Source organism: Oncorhynchus mykiss, chromosome 8 (assembly GCF_057628025.1).
Source record: "Oncorhynchus mykiss isolate SJ-2025 chromosome 8, ASM5762802v1, whole genome shotgun sequence".
NCBI lineage: Eukaryota > Metazoa > Chordata > Actinopteri > Salmoniformes > Salmonidae > Oncorhynchus > Oncorhynchus mykiss.
Genome location: NC_143029.1, coordinates 69,080,110 through 69,099,624, shown reverse-complemented (window position 1 = coordinate 69,099,624; position 19,515 = coordinate 69,080,110). Strand labels below are relative to the sequence as shown.

At 39.4% G+C, this 19,515-nt stretch overlaps 1 protein-coding gene across 7 annotated transcripts in view; it reads right to left on the bottom strand.

The window, feature by feature from the left end:
• The window catches only part of LOC110530401 (histone-lysine N-methyltransferase 2C), a 139,275-nt gene that overhangs the window by 97,397 nt on the left and 22,363 nt on the right, over positions 1-19,515 (bottom strand). For all 7 annotated transcript variants that reach the window (XM_036986029.2, XM_036986030.2, XM_090182397.1 and 4 more), the window contains exon 4: positions 390-549. In XM_036986029.2, the coding sequence (XP_036841924.2) occupies positions 390-549 (160 nt within the window). The remainder of the gene's footprint in view (positions 1-389; positions 550-19,515) is intronic.

Below are 19,515 nucleotides of genomic sequence, written 5' to 3'. Positions count from 1 at the left end.
CTCAATTCCGAGTCTCATAGCAAAGGGTCTGAATACTTATGTAAATACAGTATTTCTTTTTTTTTTATTTGTAATAAAACTTGCAAAAATTTCTAAAAACCTGTTTTCGCTTTGTCATTAAGGGTTTGTGTGTAGATTGATGAGGGGGAAAAAATATTTTATAAATTTAAGAATAAGGCTGGAATGTAACAAAATGTGGAAAAAGTGAAGGGGTCTGAATACTTTCCGAATGCACTAATTGCCCATGATTTTGGAATGAGATGTTCGACAAGCAGGTGTCCACATACTTTTGGTCATGTAGTGTATCACATTAATCAATATACACCGTACATAAACACAGATCCACCCCTCATAGCCATGACTTGCTGTGATGGAACTCTCAGACTGACCTGCTTTTAACTCCTCTGTTGGTGATAGGACCAGAAAGCTCAGCTGCTTCACAAGTCTGAGGGCTCTGGACCTGGGGAGAAGAGGGCTTCTCTTCCCCCTCCCCTGGTCCTTCAGTGGCACCCACCTCCACACTCTCCACAGGCTGCTTGGCTGGTGTATCTGATGGTGGATGGAGACACAGGGGACAGGGTTTAGGGGTAGAAAAACATGAATATCTACGCATAGAATCTCACGAGTATGTTTCCATATAATCCTACCAGTAATGTATATTTGTGTCAATGGTTAACATGACATTTCAAACCATGCCCTGAAGTAATCACCCATCTACCAAAAGTGATTGAGAATACAGCCATGAACCCTAACTGAAAAAGTTGACTGGTCTTGACTTTTCTTCCATGCAGTTTACTCCAGGTCAGAAACATAAACACCCACTTTGTTAGAGAAAGAGATGGATGGTGGGAATTTGGAGACCATATGCTAGAGCACTGATTGCTGTAAACCCAAGGGGAGCCCAGAGGCAGGCTGCCTGTCATATATGACAAAAACAACGTCGACAGAACCACCAATGACACACATCAGACAAACAGAGCAGAGTGTTACTATAAACCTGAAAACACTGTTGTGGCTATTGGCCTCTGGAATAGCATCTTACACAGAGACTTTGTACATTGGCTTATAATTGGATGTCTGACCAGTAACCTCGGAGTGGTTTGGGTTTGTGATCTGTGGTTGGCCTGCTTTGGTAGTTACATTCCATCTATTGGTGGTTTGTTATTTTGATGAGCATTTAGCTAGCGTGTTACTACAATTTGGGGTTAAATTAAGCTATTTAGTCCCAATGCCAAGGGTCAAAGGTCTTCTCCAAGGTACATACACTAGCGGTCAAAGGGTTTAGATCACCTACTCATTCAAGGGTTTTTCTTTCTTTTTAATATTTGACAACATAAAAAAGTGTTAAACAAATCAAAACATATTTTATATTTGAGATTCTTCGAAATAGCCACCCTTAGGCCTCCCGGGTGGCGCAGTGGTTAAGGGCGCTGTACTGCTAGCTGTACCGCTAGCTGTGCCACCAGACTCTGGGTTCGTGCCCAGGCTCTGTCGTAAGCGGCCGCGACCGGGAGGTCCGTGGGGCGACGCACAATTGGCATAGCGCCATCTGGGTGCGGCTGGCTTCCAGGTTGGATGCACGCTGTGGGTTGTGTATCGGAGAAGGCATGACTTTCAACCTTCGTCTCTCCCGAGCCCGTACGGGAGTTGTAGCGATGAGACAAGATAGTAGCTACTAACAATTGGATACCACGAAATTGGGGAGAAAAAGGGAGTAAAATAGCTTGATGACAGCTTCGGACACTCTTGGCATTCTCTCAGCCAGCTCATGAGGTAGTCACCTAGAATGCATTTCAATTAACAGTTCATCTGTTAATCTGTTGAATATATTTCCTTCTTTAAGAAGGAAATGAGCCAATCTGTTGTTGTGACAACATAGGGGGGTATACAGAAGAAAGCCCTTTTTGGTATACAGAAGAAAGCCCTTTTTGGTATACAGAAGAAAGCCCTTTTTGGTAAAAGACCAAGTCCATATTATGGCAAGAACAGCTCAAAGAAGCAAACAACTGTCAATCCTTACTTTAAGACATGAAGGTCAGTCAGAGGAAATTTTGAAGAACTTAGAAAGTTTCTTCAAGTGCAGTCGCAAAAACCATCAAGCGCAATGATGAAACTGGCTCTCACGAGGACCGCCACAGGAAAGGAAGACCCAGAGTTACCTCTGCTGCAGAGGATAAGTTCAATAGAGTTACCAGCCTCAGAAATTGCAGCCTAAATAAATGCTCCACAGAGTTCAAGTAACAGACACATCACAACATCAACTGTTCAGAGGATACTGTGTGAATCAGGTCTACATGGTCAAATTTCTGCAAAGAAACCACTACTAAAGGACACCAATAAGAAGAAGAGACTTGCTTGGGCCAAGAAACACAAGCAATTGACATTAGACAGGAGGAAATCTGTCCTTTGGTCTGGAGCAACCGCTCGTGTTTTTGTGAGACAACGGTGTCGGTGATCGGATGATCTCCACATGTTGTTCCCACCATAAAGCATGGAGGTGGTGGTGTTATGATGTGGGGGTGCTTTGCTGGTGACACTGTTGGTGATTTATTTAGAATTCAAGGCACACTTAACCAGCATGGCTACCACAACATTCTGCAGCGATATGCCATCCAATCTGGTTTGGACTTAGAGGAACTATCATTTGTTTTTCAACAGGACATTGACCCAACACACCTCCAGACTGTGCAATGGCTATTTTACCAAGGAGAGTGATGGAGTGCTGCATCAGATGACCTGGCCTCCACAATCACCTGACCTCAACCAAATTGAGATGGTTTGGGATGAGTCGGGCCGCAGAGTGAAGGAAAAGCAGTCAACAAGTGCTTAGCATATGTGGGAACTCCTGTTGGAAAAGCATTACAGGTGAAGCTAGATGAGAGAAAGCCAAGAGTGTCAAAGCTGTCATCAAAGCAAAGGGTGGCTATTGAAGAATCTCAAATATAAAATATATTTGGATTTGTTTAACAATTTTTTGGTTAATACATGATTCCATGTGTGTTATTTCATCGCTTTGATGTATTCACTATTATTCTACAATGTAAAAAAATAGTACAAATAAAGAAAAACCCTTGAATGAGTAGGTGTTCTAAAACTTTGGACAGGTAGTGTAGAGTTCCGTGTTCAGGTTTGATGGTCAGCAATGTATGAATAACCAATTGCTATGGCGATTGGCTTGAAAGAAATGGTAACGTTACAAGAAAGGAGAGTCAGACAGACACAGGAAGGATTGGTACTAATGTTTTGTCATGACCTCGGTGTCGACCCTTTTATTCATAGATTGTATGTTCTTGACCTCAGTTGTACACACCGCACGAAGGGCCAAGACTATTTTAAAGACACATTGTGAGGGAAGTTCCATTTTGATCCAACTACCTGGTGAGAAAGCAGCAAGTATGCTACTGCAGAGTCAGCTTGCAAGAACAGCCAAAATGGAACTTTAGAGGCCAGTCATTTTATGCAATAACAGAATAGAGTGATTGTGTAACTTGTTATTCAGAATTGGGAACTTCAAACAAAAAAATCCATACCCATTGTTAAAGCAAGGTAAAATAACAACTCTCACCCCCAGCACGAACGCACACACACAGCTGAGAACAAAAAGCCATTGGCAAAATGAACAGAATCCCTCCAACTATAGAGAGAGCGAGGGAGAGGCAGCGAGAGAGCGCAGGAGGGATGCAGAGAGAGAGAGAGAGGCATGACATCACTGACATGGACCCCTCCTCCATTAGTGTCACTGTCAGACCACAGACACCATTGTCAGATCAAAGTGTTTCAGAAATAAAATTACCAGCAATACTCACTCAAAAAAACAGCCCAACAAAATGTACAAATCGTACAGATAGGCTTCAAACAGTGCAGAGAAATTAAATGAAACAAACTCAAATTAAATTAACTCTATACAGGTCTTCAATAACTCACCAATAAATAAGATGTCAATTCAGCTCCTAGAAAAATCCATTGAATATTAAAAAAAGAGGATCAAAAGCAAATCTGAGAAAAGCAAAGAAATACAACATCAGAAAGAAAAATCTAAACGTTGTTTAAATGTTTTTTTTTTGATAACGAATGTAAAACAATTAGAAACCATCTAAGACAAATGTAAAATGGAAAACATAAGCAGCAAAACAACCCAGAGCAACGCTATGACTATTTTGAAACTCTGAAACAGTATAAACATACAGTCGTGGTCAAAAGTTTTGTGAATGACACAAATATTAATTTCCAAAGTTTGCTGTGTCAGTGTCTTTAGATATTTTTGTCAGATGTTACTATGGAATACTGAAGTATAATTACAAGCATTTCATAAGTCTTAAAGGCTTATATTGACAAGTACATGAAGTTGATGCAAAGAGTCAATATTTGCAGTGTTGATCCCTTCTTTTTCAAGACCTCTGCAATCTGCCCTGGCATGCTGTCAATTAACTTCTGGGCCACATCCTGACTGATGGTAGCCCATTCTTGCATAATCAATGCTTGGAGCTTGTCAGAATTTGTGGGGTTTTGTTTGGCCACCCGCCTCTTGAGGATTGACCACAAGTTCTCAATGAGATTAAGGTCTGGTGAGTTTCCTGGCCATGGACCCAAAATATTGATGTTTTGTTCCCCGAGCCACTTAGTTATCACTTTTGCCTTATGGCAAGGTGCTCCATGCTGGAAAAGGCATTGTTTGTCACCAAACTGTTCCTGGATGGTTGGAAGAAGTTGGTCTCGGAGGATGTGTTGGTACCATTCTTTATTCATGGCTGTGTTTTTAGGCAAAATTGTGAGTGAGCCCACTCCCTTGGCTGAGAAGCAACCCCACACATGAATGGTCTCAGGATGCTTTACTGTTGGCATGACACAGAACTAATGGTAGCGCTCACCTTGTCTTCTCCGGACAAGATTTTTTCCGGATGCCCCAAACAATCGGAAAGGGGATTCATCAGAGAAAAGGACTTTACCCCAGTCCTCAGCAGTCCAATCCCTGTACCTTTTGCAGAATATCAGTCTGTCCCTGATGTTTTTCCTGGAGAGAAGTGGCTTCTTTGCTGCCCTTCTTGACACCGGGCCATCCTCCAAAAGTGTTCACCTCACTGTGCGTGCAGATGCACTCACACCTGCCTGCTGCCATTTCTGAGCAAGCTCTGTACTGGTGGTGCCCCGATCCTGCAGCTGAATCAACTTTAGGAGATGGTCCTGGCGCTTGCTGGACTTTCTTGGGAGCCCTGAAGCCTTCTTCACAACAATTGAACCGCTCTCCTTGAAGTTCTTGATGATCCGATAAATGGTTGATTTAGGTGCAATCTTACTGGCAGCAATATCCTTACCTGTGAAGCCCTTTTTGTGCAAAGCAATGATGACGGCACGTATTTCCTTGCAGGTAACCATGGTTGACAGGAAGAACAGTGATTCCAAGCACCACCCTGTTTTTTAAGCTTCCAGTCTGTTATTCGAACTCAGTCAGCATGACACAGTGATCTCCAGCCTTGTCCTCGTCAACACTCACACCTGTGTTAACGAGAGAATCACTGATATGACAGCTGGTCCTTTTGTGGCAGGGCTGAAATGCGGTGGAAATGTTTTTGGGGGATTCAGTTCATTTGCATGGCAAAGAGGGACTTTGCAATTAATTGCAATTCATCTGATCACTCTTCATTCTGGAGTATATGCAAATTGCCATCATACAAACTGAGGCAGGAGACTTTGTGAAAATTAATATTTCTCAAAACTTTTGGCCACGACTGTACATTAAAATGCAAGAAATTTAATTATACCTTTAAGACACTTGACGAAATTTAAAACCTAATTGATAAAAATATGTTCTGGGACATGTGGAACAATTTAAGCATGACAAAGTCAGAAGAATTAGCCATGGAGGAATTTGGAAGACAAATTAATATAATCTATACAAAAACATCCCACAAAAAGACTTCCAGCATAACCAATTACAAATTCAAGAAATATTGAATATCCTTGAATCAATCATTAAAAACAACCAAAATCTATTAGATTACCCAATAACCCAACAACAACGAAATGAAAAGTTAAAATCTATAAAACCAAAGAAAGCGTGTGGTCTAAATAAAATGAGATATGAAATGCTGAAAAACAACACAACTGAGTTGCAAAATGCTGTGCTTAAATTGTTCAACATGGTACTGCACTGAATGAGCATCTAAAATGCAGCATGCAACAATTTCAAAAGATTATACGATTATATGTAAGGAAATCAGTAAATTTAAATAAATCCATTAGGCCCTAATCTAGGGATTTCACATGACTGGAAATAAGGATATGCATCTGTTGGTCAAAGATAAAGGTATGCATGCGCGTGGATCAGAAAACCAGTCAGTATCTGGTGTGACCACCATTTGCCTCAAACAGCGTGACACATCTCCTTCACGTAGAGTTGATCAGACTGCTGATTGTGGCCTGTGGAATGTTGTCCTACTCCTCTTTAATGGCTGTGCGAAGTTGCTGGATTCTCTAAATTCTAAATTCTCTAAAATGACGTTGGAGGCGGCTTATGGTAGAGAAATTAATAATTTATCTGGCAAAAGCTCTGGTGGACATTCCTGCAGTCAGCATGTCAATTGCACGCTCTCTCAAAACACGAGACGTGTGGCATTGTGTTGTGTGACAAAATTGCACATTTTAGAGTGGCCTTTTATTGTCTTCCAATTGGCTCATTCATCCCCCCTCCTCTCCCCTGCAACTATTCCCCAGGTCATTGCTCTAAATGAGAATGTGTTCTCAGTCAACTTACCTGGTAAAATAAGGGTTAAATAAATAAAGGTGAACCTGTTTAATCATCTTCTTGATATGCCACACCTGTCAGGAGATGGATTCTCTTGGTGAAGGAGAAATGCTCACTAACAGGGATGTAAACATATTTGTGCACAAAATTTGAGAGAAATAAGCTTTTTGTGCGTATGAAACATTTCTAGGATCTTTTATTTCAGCTCACAGAACATGATACCAACACTTTACATGTTGTGTTTACATTTTTGTTCAGTGTAACTTCTGACTGCTTTCCTGATGTCTGGAACCAGGGGCTCATCTCCCCCATCTCCTCAAATCAGATCCTAAAAATGACAGGGGAATTTGCATAAACAGCAACTTTGGAAAGGTTTTCTGTAGCGTTTTCAATTCAAGAATCCAAACCTTCCTTCAAGAATTTGTCTTACAAGTAAAGGTCAAATAGGCTTTCTCCATAACCATTACACTACTGAACATATATATACATATATATATATATATATGAACACACCTTAGACACACTAATGAATAAACACACCCACAAAAAAAAAGAGGGCAAAATCTCTGCTTGCTTTATTGACTTAAAAAAAGCATTTGATTCTATTTGGCACAAAGATCTATTCTTCAAAATTCTCCTCAGTGGGCTTGGTGGTAAGGTGTATGACTTTATAAAATGAATGTACCCAGAAAACAGGTGTGCAATAAAAATCAAAAACTAAAGAACAATTATTTTTGCAACGTTGAGGTGTGAGACAAGGCTGCAGTTTGAGTCTAAACCTTTTCAACATTTATATCAATCAATTAGCAGACATGTTGGACCACTCTCCAGCCCCAAGACTGACACTATCTGACACAAAGGTAAACCATACCTGCTATATGCTGATGATTTGGTTCTTCTATCACCAACCAAATAAGGTTTTCAACAGAACCTTAATATTCAAGAGCAATGTTGTCAAAAAAAATTTAATCAGGAGTTTCCAGACCAAAACCCAGATGTCAGAAACACAAATATAAATTCACCTTGAACAACACCATGATTGAACACACAAAAAAATTACTCATACCTTCTGACCAATTCAAATAAACACAATCATGAACCAATCAAAGGACTCATATTGACAACATTGTAAAAACTAAACAAAATCCCAAAGCCGACTAAATTGCCATCTGGCCCTAAACAGAGAATATGAATTGGCTGATTATCTCTACTCTGTCAGAGATACAAAGCAGAGACAGATCCTTACCAAGTACAGGCTGAGTGACCACCAATTGGCAATAGAAACCGGTCGACATAAAAAGACATGGCTACCCAAAGAGGAGTGTGTACGTGGTCACCACACAACAGGAGAGGTAGAAACAGAGATGTACTTTATCCTTTAATGTGAGAAATTCTCCTCGCCAAGATATGAATTATTCACAAAAATGACTATATTTATTCAAAATGTTAACTTATTAAATCCAGAGGAAAAACAAAAAATACTCATGGGCGAAGGAACAATGGCTCCTCTTGTAGCCAAATATGTATGTCTGCCATAGCCTGAGGGAGAATGAATAATAACATCTGTATAGTAAACAGTAACTTACTTATTATTATTAGTATTGTTGTAACTATTATTGGTATTACTTTTGTTGTGATTAATATTCCAAATAGTAGTGGTACGGGTAGTATGGTGATGGTAATGATAGCAGTTTTGTGATGGTGCTAGTAGTAGTAATGATGATGGTAGTTGTAGTACTGATGTAATGGTGAAGATTAAGGATGACACATAATTAGTTTAAAAAAGGTCCACCTATGTGCAATCTAAGTGTCACATGGTCTGTCACATGATCTCAGTATATATATATACACACCTGTTCTGAAAGACCCAAGAGTCTGCAACACCACTAAGCAAGGGCACCACCAAGCAAGCTGCACCATGTAGACCAAGGAGCTCTCCAAACAGGTCAGGGACAAAGTTGTGGAGAAGAAAAGATCCGGGTTGGGTTATAAAAAAATATCTGAAACTTTGAATATCCCACGGAGCACCATTAAATCCATTATTAAAAAATTGAAAGAATATGGCACCACAACAAACCTGCCAAGAGAGGGCCGCCCACCAAAACTCACAGACCAGGCAAGGAGGGCATTAAGAGGCAACAAAGAGACCAAAGATAACCCTGAAGGAGCTGCAAAGCTCCACAGCGGCAATTAGGGTATCTGTCCATAGGACAACTTTAAGCCATACACTCCACAGAGCTGGGATTTACTGAAAAGGGGCCAGCAGAAATCCATTGCTTAAAGAAAAAATAACAAAGCTGTTTGTTGTTTGCAAAAAGGCATGTAGGGGACTCCCCAAACATATGGAAGAGGTACTCTGGTCAGATGAGACTAAAATTGAGATTTTTGGCCATCAAGGAAAATGCTATGTCTGGCGCAAACCCAACACATCTCATCATCCCGAGAACACCACCCCCACAGTGAAGCATGGTGGTGGCAGCATCATGCTGTGGGGATGTTTTTCATCAGCAGGGACTGGGAAACTGGTCAGAATTGAAGGATGGCGCTAAATACAGGGAAATTCTTGAGGGAAACCTGTTTCAGTCTTCCAGAGATTTCAGACTGGGACGGAGGTTCACCTTCCAGAAAGACAATGACCCTAAGCATACTGCTAAAGCAACACTCGAGACATGTAAATGTCTTGGAATGGCCTAGTCAAAGCCCAGACCTCAACCCAATTGAGAATCTGTGGTATGACTTAAGAAGTTAAGCTTCATTTTGATGTATAACATATATATTTTCAAGAATGTTAAATATTTGAATTTAGTATTTTTGAATTTCGCGCTCTGCAATCTCAACGGATGTTGGCCAGGTGGGACGCTACCATCCCACCTGCCCGTAAGAAGTTAAAGATTGCTGTACACCAGTGGAACCCATCAAACTTGAAGGCGCTGGAGCAGTTTTGCCTTGAAGAATGGGCAAAAATCCCAGTGGCTAGATGTGCCAAGCTTAATGACATACCTCAAGAGACTTGCAGATGTAATTGCTGCAAAAGGTGGCTCTACAAAGTATTGACTTTGGGGGAGTGAATAGTTATGCACGCTCAAGTTCTGTTTTTTGTCTCATTTCATGTTTGTTCACAATAAAAAATATGTTGCATCTTCAAAGTGGTAGGCATAGTGTATATCACATGATACAAATCCCCAAAAAATCTACACTGCTCAAAAAAATAAAGGGAACACTAAAATAACACATCCTAGATCTGATTGAATGAAATATTCTTATTAAATACTTTTCTTTACATACTTGAATGTGCTGACAACAAAATCACACCAAAATTATCAATGGAAATCAAATTTATCAACCCATGGAGGTCTGGATTTGGAGTCAAAATTAAAGTCACCTCATGAAGCTGGCTGAAAATGCCAAGAGTGTGCAAAGCTGTCATTAATGCAACGGGTGGCTACTTTGAAGAATCTCAAATAGAAAATATATTTTGATTTGTTTAACACTTTATTGGTTTCTATCTGATTCTATATGTAATGTTTCATAGATTGTATGTATTCACTATTAAATCTACAATGTAGAAAATAGTCCAAATAAAGAAAAACCCTGGAAAAAGTAGGTGTGTCCAAACTTTTGACTGGCACTATATATATATATATATACACTGCTCCAAAAAATAAAGGGAACACTAAAATAACACATCCTAGATCTGAATGAATGAAATATTCTTATTAAATGTGTCTTTACATAGTTGAATGTGCTGACAACAAAATCACACAAAAATGATCAATGGAAATGCCAAACGTCCTGCACGGTGTTGGGCTGTAAGCACAACCCCCACCTGTGGAAGTCGGGCCCTCATACCACCCTCATGGAGTCTGTTTCTGACCTTTTGAGCAGACACATGCACATTTGTGGCCTGCTGGAGGTCATTTTGCAGGGCTCTGGCAGTGCTCCTCCTGCTCCTCCTTGCACAAAGGTGGAGGTAGCGGTCCTGCTGCTGGGTTGTTGCCCTCCTACGGTGTCCTCCGCGTCTCCTGATGTACTGGTCTGTCTCCTGGTAGCGCCTCCATGCTCTGGACACCACGCTGACAGACACAGCAAACCTTCTTGCCACAGCTCGCATTGATGTGCCATCCTGGATGAGCTGCACTACCTAAGCCACTTGTGTGGGTTGTAGACTCCGTATCATGCTACCACTAGAGTGAAAGCACCGCCAGCATTCAAAAGTGACCAAAACATCAGCCAGGAAGCATAGGAACTGAGAAGTGGTCTGTGGTCACCACTTGCAGAACCACTCCTTTATTGGGGGTGTCTTGCTAATTGCCTATAATTTCCACCTGTTGCCTATTCCATTTGCACAACAACATGTGAAATTTATTGTCAATCAGTGTTGCTTCCTAAGTGGACAGTTTGATTTCACAGAAGTGTGATTGACTTGGAGTTACATTGTGTTGTTTAAGTGTTCCCTTTATTTTTTTGAGCAGTGTATTTTAATTCCAAGTTGTAAGGCAACAAAATAGGAAAAATGCCAAGGGGGTGAATACTTTCACAAATAAATTCATTAAAAATCCTACAATGTGATTTTCTGGATTTTTTTCTCTCATTTTATCTGTCATAGTTGAAGTGTACCTATGATGTAAATGACAGGCCTCTCTCATCTTTTTAAGTGGGAGAACTTGCACAATTGGTGGCTGACTAAATACTTTTTTGCCCCACTGTATATATTTTTAAACCTGCATATTTAGCTAAAAGTAATCCAGGTTAGTAGACAATATTAACCAGGTGAAATTGTGTCATTTCTCTTGCATTCTTTGCATGCAGAGTCAGGGTATATGCAACAGTTTGGGCAGCCTGGCTCATTGCGAACTAATTTGCCAGAATTTTACGTAATTATGACATAACATTGAAGGTTGTGCAATGCAAAAGTTGTGCAGGAATATTTAGACTTATGGATGCCACCCGTTAAATAAAATTACGAACGGTTATTTCGCTGAAAGAATAAACATTTTGTTTTCGAAATGATAGTTTCCGGATTCAACCATATTAATGACCAAAGGCTCGTATTTCTGTGTTTATAATAATTAAGTCTATGATTTGATAGAGCAGTCTGACTGAGCGATGGTAGACAGCAGGCTCGTAAACATTAATTCAAACAGCACTTTTGTGCGTTTTGCCAGCAGCTCTTCGCAAGCACAGCGCTGTTTATGACTTCAAGCCTATCAGCCTAATGGCTGGTGTAACCGATGTGAAATGGCTAGCTAGTTAGCTGGGTGTGCGCTAATAGCGTTTCAAACGTCACTCGCTCTGAGACTTGGAGTAGTTATTCCCCTTGCTCTGCAAGGGCCGCGTCTTTTGTGGAGCGTTGCTATTGTCGATGTGTTCCTGGTTCGAGCCCAAGGTAGGGGTGGGGAGAGGGACGGAAGCTATACTGTTACACTGGCAATACTATAGTGCCTATAAGAACATCCAATAGTCAAAGGTACAAATGGTATAGAGAGAAATAGTCCTATAAATACTATATTAACTACAACCTAAAAACCTCTTACCTTGGAATATTGAAGACTCATGTTAAAAGGAACCACCAACTTTCATATGTTCTCATGTTCTGAGCAAGGAACTTAAACGTTAGCTTTTTTACATGGCACATATTACACTTTTACTTCTCCAACACTTTGTTTTTGCATTATTTAAACCAAATTGAACGTTTCATTATTTATTTGAGGCTAAATAGATTTTTGTTAATGTATTATATCAAGTTAAAATAAGTGTTAATTCAGTATTGTTGTAATTGTCATTATTACAAACATTTATTTTATTATTATGATTTTTTTATTTTTTATTCTGATTTTTTAATTTTATTTCTTAAAATCGGCCGATTAATCAGTATCGGCTTTTTTGGTCCTCCAATAATCGGTATCGGCGTTGAAAAATAATAATCGGTCGACCTCTAGTAATAATTACGTTAAAAATGTATGTTGTATTCAGGTCCTGATTGGTCAACAAGCTTATTTGACACGTCAAAAAGTGTTAAATAGTATATCTTTTGACACGCAGAGACTCAAACGGCGTTCTATAGCAAAGACCCAAACGGCGTTCCATAGAAATCCTGGTTGAGAATGAAACGACTTAACAAATGAACAATGAAACAGCACAGCAAGTAAGTAAAAGAAATAGGCTTGATTATGCTTTACTGGCAATGGGGACATACGTACACTACCGTTCAAAAGTTTGGAGTCACTTAGAAATGTCCTTGTTTTTGAAAGAAAAGCACATTTCTTGTACATTAAAATAACATAACATTGATCAGAAATACAGTGTAGACATTGTTGATGTTGTAAATGACAATTGTAGCAAGAAACGGCAGATTTTTAATGGAAAATCTACATAGGCGTACAGAGGCCCATTATCAGCAACCATCACTCCTGTTTTCCAATGGCACGTTGTGTTAGCTAATCCAAGTTTATCATTTTATAAGACTAATTGATCATTAGAAAACCTTTTCGTAATTATGTTAGCACAGCTGAAAACTGCTGTTCTGATTAAAGAAGCAATAAAACTGTCTTAGAAACTAGTTGAATATCTGGAGCATCAGCATTTGTGGGTGTTCGATTAAAGTCTCAAAATGTCTAGAAACTCGTCAGTCTATTCTTGTTCTGAGAAATGAAGGCTATTCCATGTGAGAAATTGACAAGAAACTGAAGATCTGGTACAACGCTATGTACTACTCCCTTCACAGAACAGCGCAAACTGGCTCTAGCCAGAATAGAAAGAGGAGTGGGAGGCCCCGGTGCACAACTGAACAAGAGGACAAGTACATTAGAGTGTCTAGTTTGAGAAACAGAACCCTCAAGTCCTCAACTGGCAGCTTCATTAAATGGCATCCACAAAATACCAGTCTCAACGTCAACAGTGAAGAGGCGACTCCGGGATGCTGGCCTTCTAGGCAGAGTTCCTCTGTTCAGTGTCTGTGTTTTTTTGCCAATCTTAGACTTTTATTTTTATTGGCCAGTCTGAGATATGGCTTTTTCTTTGCAACTCTGCATTGCGTTGTACTTATTTTTGGTGCAATCTTATTCCATTCTTATGAATTTGTTTACAACTATTCTTTATTTTATTGGCACTGGTATTATAATAATTATTATATGTAATGGTGTATGTGTGTGTATATAGATATATTACTTTTTTTTCAATGTACTTTACTCAAACCAGTGAATATCACTTATTAGGAATGAGATCATTAACTATCAGCTCTTGGAATATCCAGGGCCTATACTCTTCACATTTTGGTTATAAAACAAATCCAGAATTGATTAAAAACATCAAGGGCCAGGACATCATAATCTTACTGGAAACATGGTGTCATGGAGACAAATACTCAGTGTACCTCAGGCTAAAGAGAAATGTTACTACCATCAATCAAACATAAAAATGTTAAACGGGTCCGGGACTCAGGTGGAATCATCATTTGGCATAAGCAGGACTTAGCACTGAATGAAATGAAAAAAGGTACTAAATCACATTTGGCTAAAACGTGACAAAGGTACAATCTATTGTGACAATGATGTATACATATGTGCAGCTTATGATCCCCCTTCAGATTCATCATATTATGATGATCAGTTTTTTGACAATCTCCATACAGAAATCATTACATTTCAGGCGCAGGGTAAAGTGCTTCCTTGTGGAGATTTCAATGCAAGAAAAGGTTCTGAGCCTGACTACACTGATGCGGGAGGTAACCACCACATATTTGGACACCCCTCCTTGTGCAGTAGCCCTATTATAAATAATAGAAACAGTCTTGACCAAATACTGAACAAAAATGGGAAGGAGTTAGTGCATCTCTGTCAAGCCTTAGGCCTGTACATGCTTAATGGTAGAATCAGAGGGGGCTCTTTAGGTCGGTTTACTTACTGCTCAGCTCTTGGGACAAGTGTAGTCGATTATGCCATCAATGACATTGACCCCTCCTCCATTAGTGCATTCACTGTCAGACCACAGACACCATTGTCAGATCACAGCCAGATCAACGTGTTTCTGAAGAAATTAACCAGCAATATTCATTAAACAAAACAGCACAATAAACTCTACAACATAAACCAACCGTACAGGTGGGGTCAAAAAAGTGCGGAGAGATTCATTGAAACATTGAACTCAAATGAAATGATGAACTCTATACAGTTCTTCATTAACTCACAATACCAAAACAATAAAGGTGTCAATTCAGCTACTAAAACATCAAATTGCATATTCCAAAAATCAACATCAAAAGCAAATTTGAGAAAACCAAAGAAATGCAACATCAGAAACAAAAAGTTTCTGAAAAATGGTTTGATAACGAATGTAAAACAATTATAAAACACCTAAGACAAATGTCAAATGAAAAACATAAGCAGCAAAACAACCCAGAACTACACTATGAATACTTGAACAAACACTGAAATGCAAGAAATTGAATTATACCAAATTATACCACTTGATGAAATTGAAAACGCAATTGACCAAAATCAGTTCTGGGACATGTGGAACGAGCACGACAAAGCCACAAGAATTAGCCATACAATCTGAAGGAATTTGGAAAACTTATTTTGATAATCTATACAAAAACATCCCACAAAAAGACTTACAACAAAACCAATTAGAAATTCATTAAAAACAACCAAAATACATTAAATGACCCAATAACCCAACAAGAACTAAATGAAAAGCTGAAATCTATAAAATCAAAGAAGGCTTGTGGTCTAGATAACATCAGAAATTAAATGCTGAAAAACAGCACACCTGAGTTGCAAAATGCTGTGCTTAAATTGTTCAACATGGTTTAACTTCTGGCCGCTTCCCTGATGTCTGGAACCAGGCGCTCATCACCCCTATCCACAAAAGTGGAGACAAATTAGACCCCAATAATTACAGAAGAATTTGGGTAAACAGCAACTTGTGAAAGATTTTCTGTGGCATTTTGAATTCAAGAATGCAAACCTTTCTTCAAGAAAATAAATGTGACAAGTAAATGTCAAATTGGCTTTCTCCCCAACCATCGCACTACTGACCATATATACACACCTTAGACACACTAATAAACACATCCACCCAAAAAAAGAGGGCAAAATCTTTGCTTGCTATATTGACGTTAAAAAATAATTTGATTCTATTTGGCACAAAGGGCTATTCTACAAAATTCCCCAAAGTGGGCTTGGTGGTACGGTGTATGACTTCATACAATGTATGTACACAGAAAACAAGTGTGCAACAAAAAATAAAACAAAAACCAAAGAACACAATTCCTTTCACAACATCATGGTGTGAGACAAGGCTGCAGTTTGAGTCCAAATCTTTTCAACTGTTACAGATACAGGTATCCTGTGTGTGTGTGTGTGGGTATCCTGTATGTGTGTGTGTGTGTGTGTGTGTGTGTGTGTGTGTGTGTATGCTGTGTTGTTTTCTCTCCTTCTCCCCTCACAGGTGAAAATCATCACTCCCCAATCAGTCAACAATCAATCACCAATCAGAAGACACACCTCCTCCTGTTTCCTACCCTATCACAGTTCCTTCCCCATGGTTTAAAAACCCCATCATTTGTTTGCTCTAGAGCTCAATCACTCTGTAAATGCCATGTATGTAGATCGCTCTGTTTCACTCTCTCTTTGTGTCTTAACCTCTCCTTTTGTTTGAGCACCTCCATAGCACTTTGTCATCACCTGTGAGTATTGTTTTTGGTTATGGTGTTTGTATTTGATTGCTGGTGGGAAAAGGGGAAACCAAGACAAGTCGCCCATGGGCATACACTACCCGTAGGTGAACTTTGTTAAATACACTAGTTAGAACTGGGCGGACCACCCACTGTATTTTTGGGTAGTTAGTTAGCTGTTGTTAAAGTAGGCTAGTCTAGCTTAGGGGTGTTTTTGCATACTTATTGTTTCTTTCCTTGGGTCCAGCTCAGCCCCTTTTCCTGCTCCCCCCATTACCGTGTGTTTATAAATAAACCTTGAGTTTGACGGTAGATTTCAGTTGTCCTGGTTATTTCGTTCACACTTTTACTTTGTCACAATTATAATTTGCAGAGCATTGCAGAGCATTGTATGCAATAAAAATGAACATTTTTAATATCAACATCCCAATTAGAATTTGGACCAAAATATTTGACAGTGTAATCCTACCAATAGCTCTTTACAGAAGTGAGGTTCGGGGGCCACTCAATAAACTGGACTTTAATATGTGGGACAAACATCCAATTGAAGCCCTACATGCAGAATTCTGTCGGAAAAGTCCAGAGAAATACACCAACTAATGCATGTAGGGCAGAATGGGGCCGCTTTCCAGTGGTAATAAAATACAGAAAATATCATAAAAATGTTGCCTACATCTAAATTCATGTCCAAATTCAAGTCTGCAATTTAAAGCACTTCAAACACAAGAGCTGAGCCCAGAAACGAGCCCTCTCAGTCAGCTGGTGTTGGACCTAACCAACCAAGCTGACACCAGCACTGCTTCAAAAGAAAGAATTCCAATAAACACAATCATGAACCAATCAAAGGACTCATATTTACAACATTGGAAAAACGATACAAAATCCAGAAGCCGACTAAATTGCCATCTGGCCCTAAACAGAGAATATGAATTGGCTGATTATCTCTACTCTGTCAGAGATACAAAGCAGAGACAGATCCTTACCAAGTACAGGCTGAGTGACCACCAATTTGGCAATAGAAACCGGTAGACATAAAAAGACATGGCTACTCAAAGAGGAGTGTGTAAGTGGTCACCACACAACAGGAGAGGTAGAAACAGAGATGCACTTTATCCTTTAACCTTTTGCGACGAGCAAACCCGTATCCGGGAGCGTAATCATAGCCTCAAACGCATTAGCATAACGCAACGGACATAAATACCCCTATAAACGTTTCCTATTCATGAAAATCGCAAATGAAGTGAAATAAATATATTCAAACACAAGCTTAGCCTTTTGTTAACAACACTGTCATCTCAGATTTTCAAAATATGCGTTACAGCCAACGCTAGACAAGCATTTGTGTAAGTTTATCATGGCATAATGCTATGCTAGGCTCTGCTGGCAGCAGGCAACATTTTCACAAAAATAAGAAAAGCAACCAAATTAAATAATTTACCTTTGAAGAACTTCAGATGCTTTCACTCAGGAGACTCCCAGTTAGATAGCAAATGTTCCTTTTTTCCAAAAAGATTATTTTTGTAGGCGAAATAGCTCCCGTTTGTTCATCATGCTTGGCTGAAAAATCGACCCTAAAATGCTACAACTTTTTTCAAAATTTGCTCCATAATATCGACAGAAACACGGCAAACGTCGTTTAGGATCCATCCTCAAGGTGTTTTTAACAAATATATTCGATAATATATCCGTCGAGGCAGTTGGTTTCTCATAAGAAGCGATTGGAAAAATGGCTACCTCAGTATTTTACGCAAGGTTTTCTGCGGGAGACACCATGTGACCACATGCCATATATGGTCCCTTACAGCCATTCTTCAAGGGAAATTCCTAAAAAGACGTCACAATGCTGTAGACAACTTGGGGAAAACGTAAGCTCATTCGTAGCTCATTCACAGCCATATAGGGAGTCATTGGCATGAGGCGGTTTTAAAAAATGCGTCACTTCCTGGTTGGATTTTTATCTGGGTTTCGCCTGTAACATCAGTTCTGTGACACTCGCAGACAATATCTTTGCAGTTTTGGAAACGGTGTCTTCTTTCCAAAGCTGTCAATTATATGCATAGTCGAGCATCTTTTCGTGACAAAATATCTTGTTTAAAACGGGAACGTTTTTCATCCAAAAATTAAAATAGTGTCCCCCTAAATCCAACTTTAAGGTGAGAAATACTCCTCGCCAAGATATGAATTATTCACAGAAATTACTACATTTATTCAAAATGTTAACTTATTAAACCCAGAGGAAAAACTAAAAATACTCATGGGCGAAGGAGCAATGGCTCCTCTTGTAGCCAAATATGTATTTGGCTGCAAGTCTAGGACAAAAAGGCTTCTCAACAGTTTTTACCCCCAAGCCTAATACTCCTGGTTACCCGGACTATTTGCATTGTGTGCCCCCCCCAACCCCTCTTTTACGCTGCTGCTACTCTCTGTTTATCTTATATGCATAGTCACTTTAACTATACATTCATGTACATACTACCTCAATTGGCCTGACCAACCAGTGCTACCGCACATTGGCTAACCGGGCTATCTGCATTGTGTCCCACCACCCACCAAACACTCTTTTTACACTTCTGCTAATCTCGGTTCATCATATATGCACAGTCACTTTAACGATACCTACATGTACATACTACCTCAATAAGCCTGACTAACCGGTGTCTGTATATAGCCTTGCTACTCTTTTTTCAAATGTATTTTTACTGTTGTTTTATTTCTTTACTTACCTACACACACACCTTTTTTTTCGCACTATTGGTTAGAGCCTGTAAGTAAGCATTTCACTGTAAGGTCTACCTACACCTGTTGTATTCGGCGCACATGACAAATAAACTCTGATTTGATTGATTTGATTTGCCTGCCATAGCTTGAGGGATACTGGATAATAACATCTGCATAGTTAATAGTAACTTACTTATTATTAGTATTATTGTTATTACTATTGTTGTTATTACCATTATTGTTATTTATATTATTATTGTTGTTTATCATTCCAAATAGTAGTGGTATGGGTAGTAGGGTGATGATAGCAGTTTAATGATGGTGGTGGTGGTAGTAGTAGTGGTAATGATGATGGTAGCTGTAGTACTGATGTAATGGT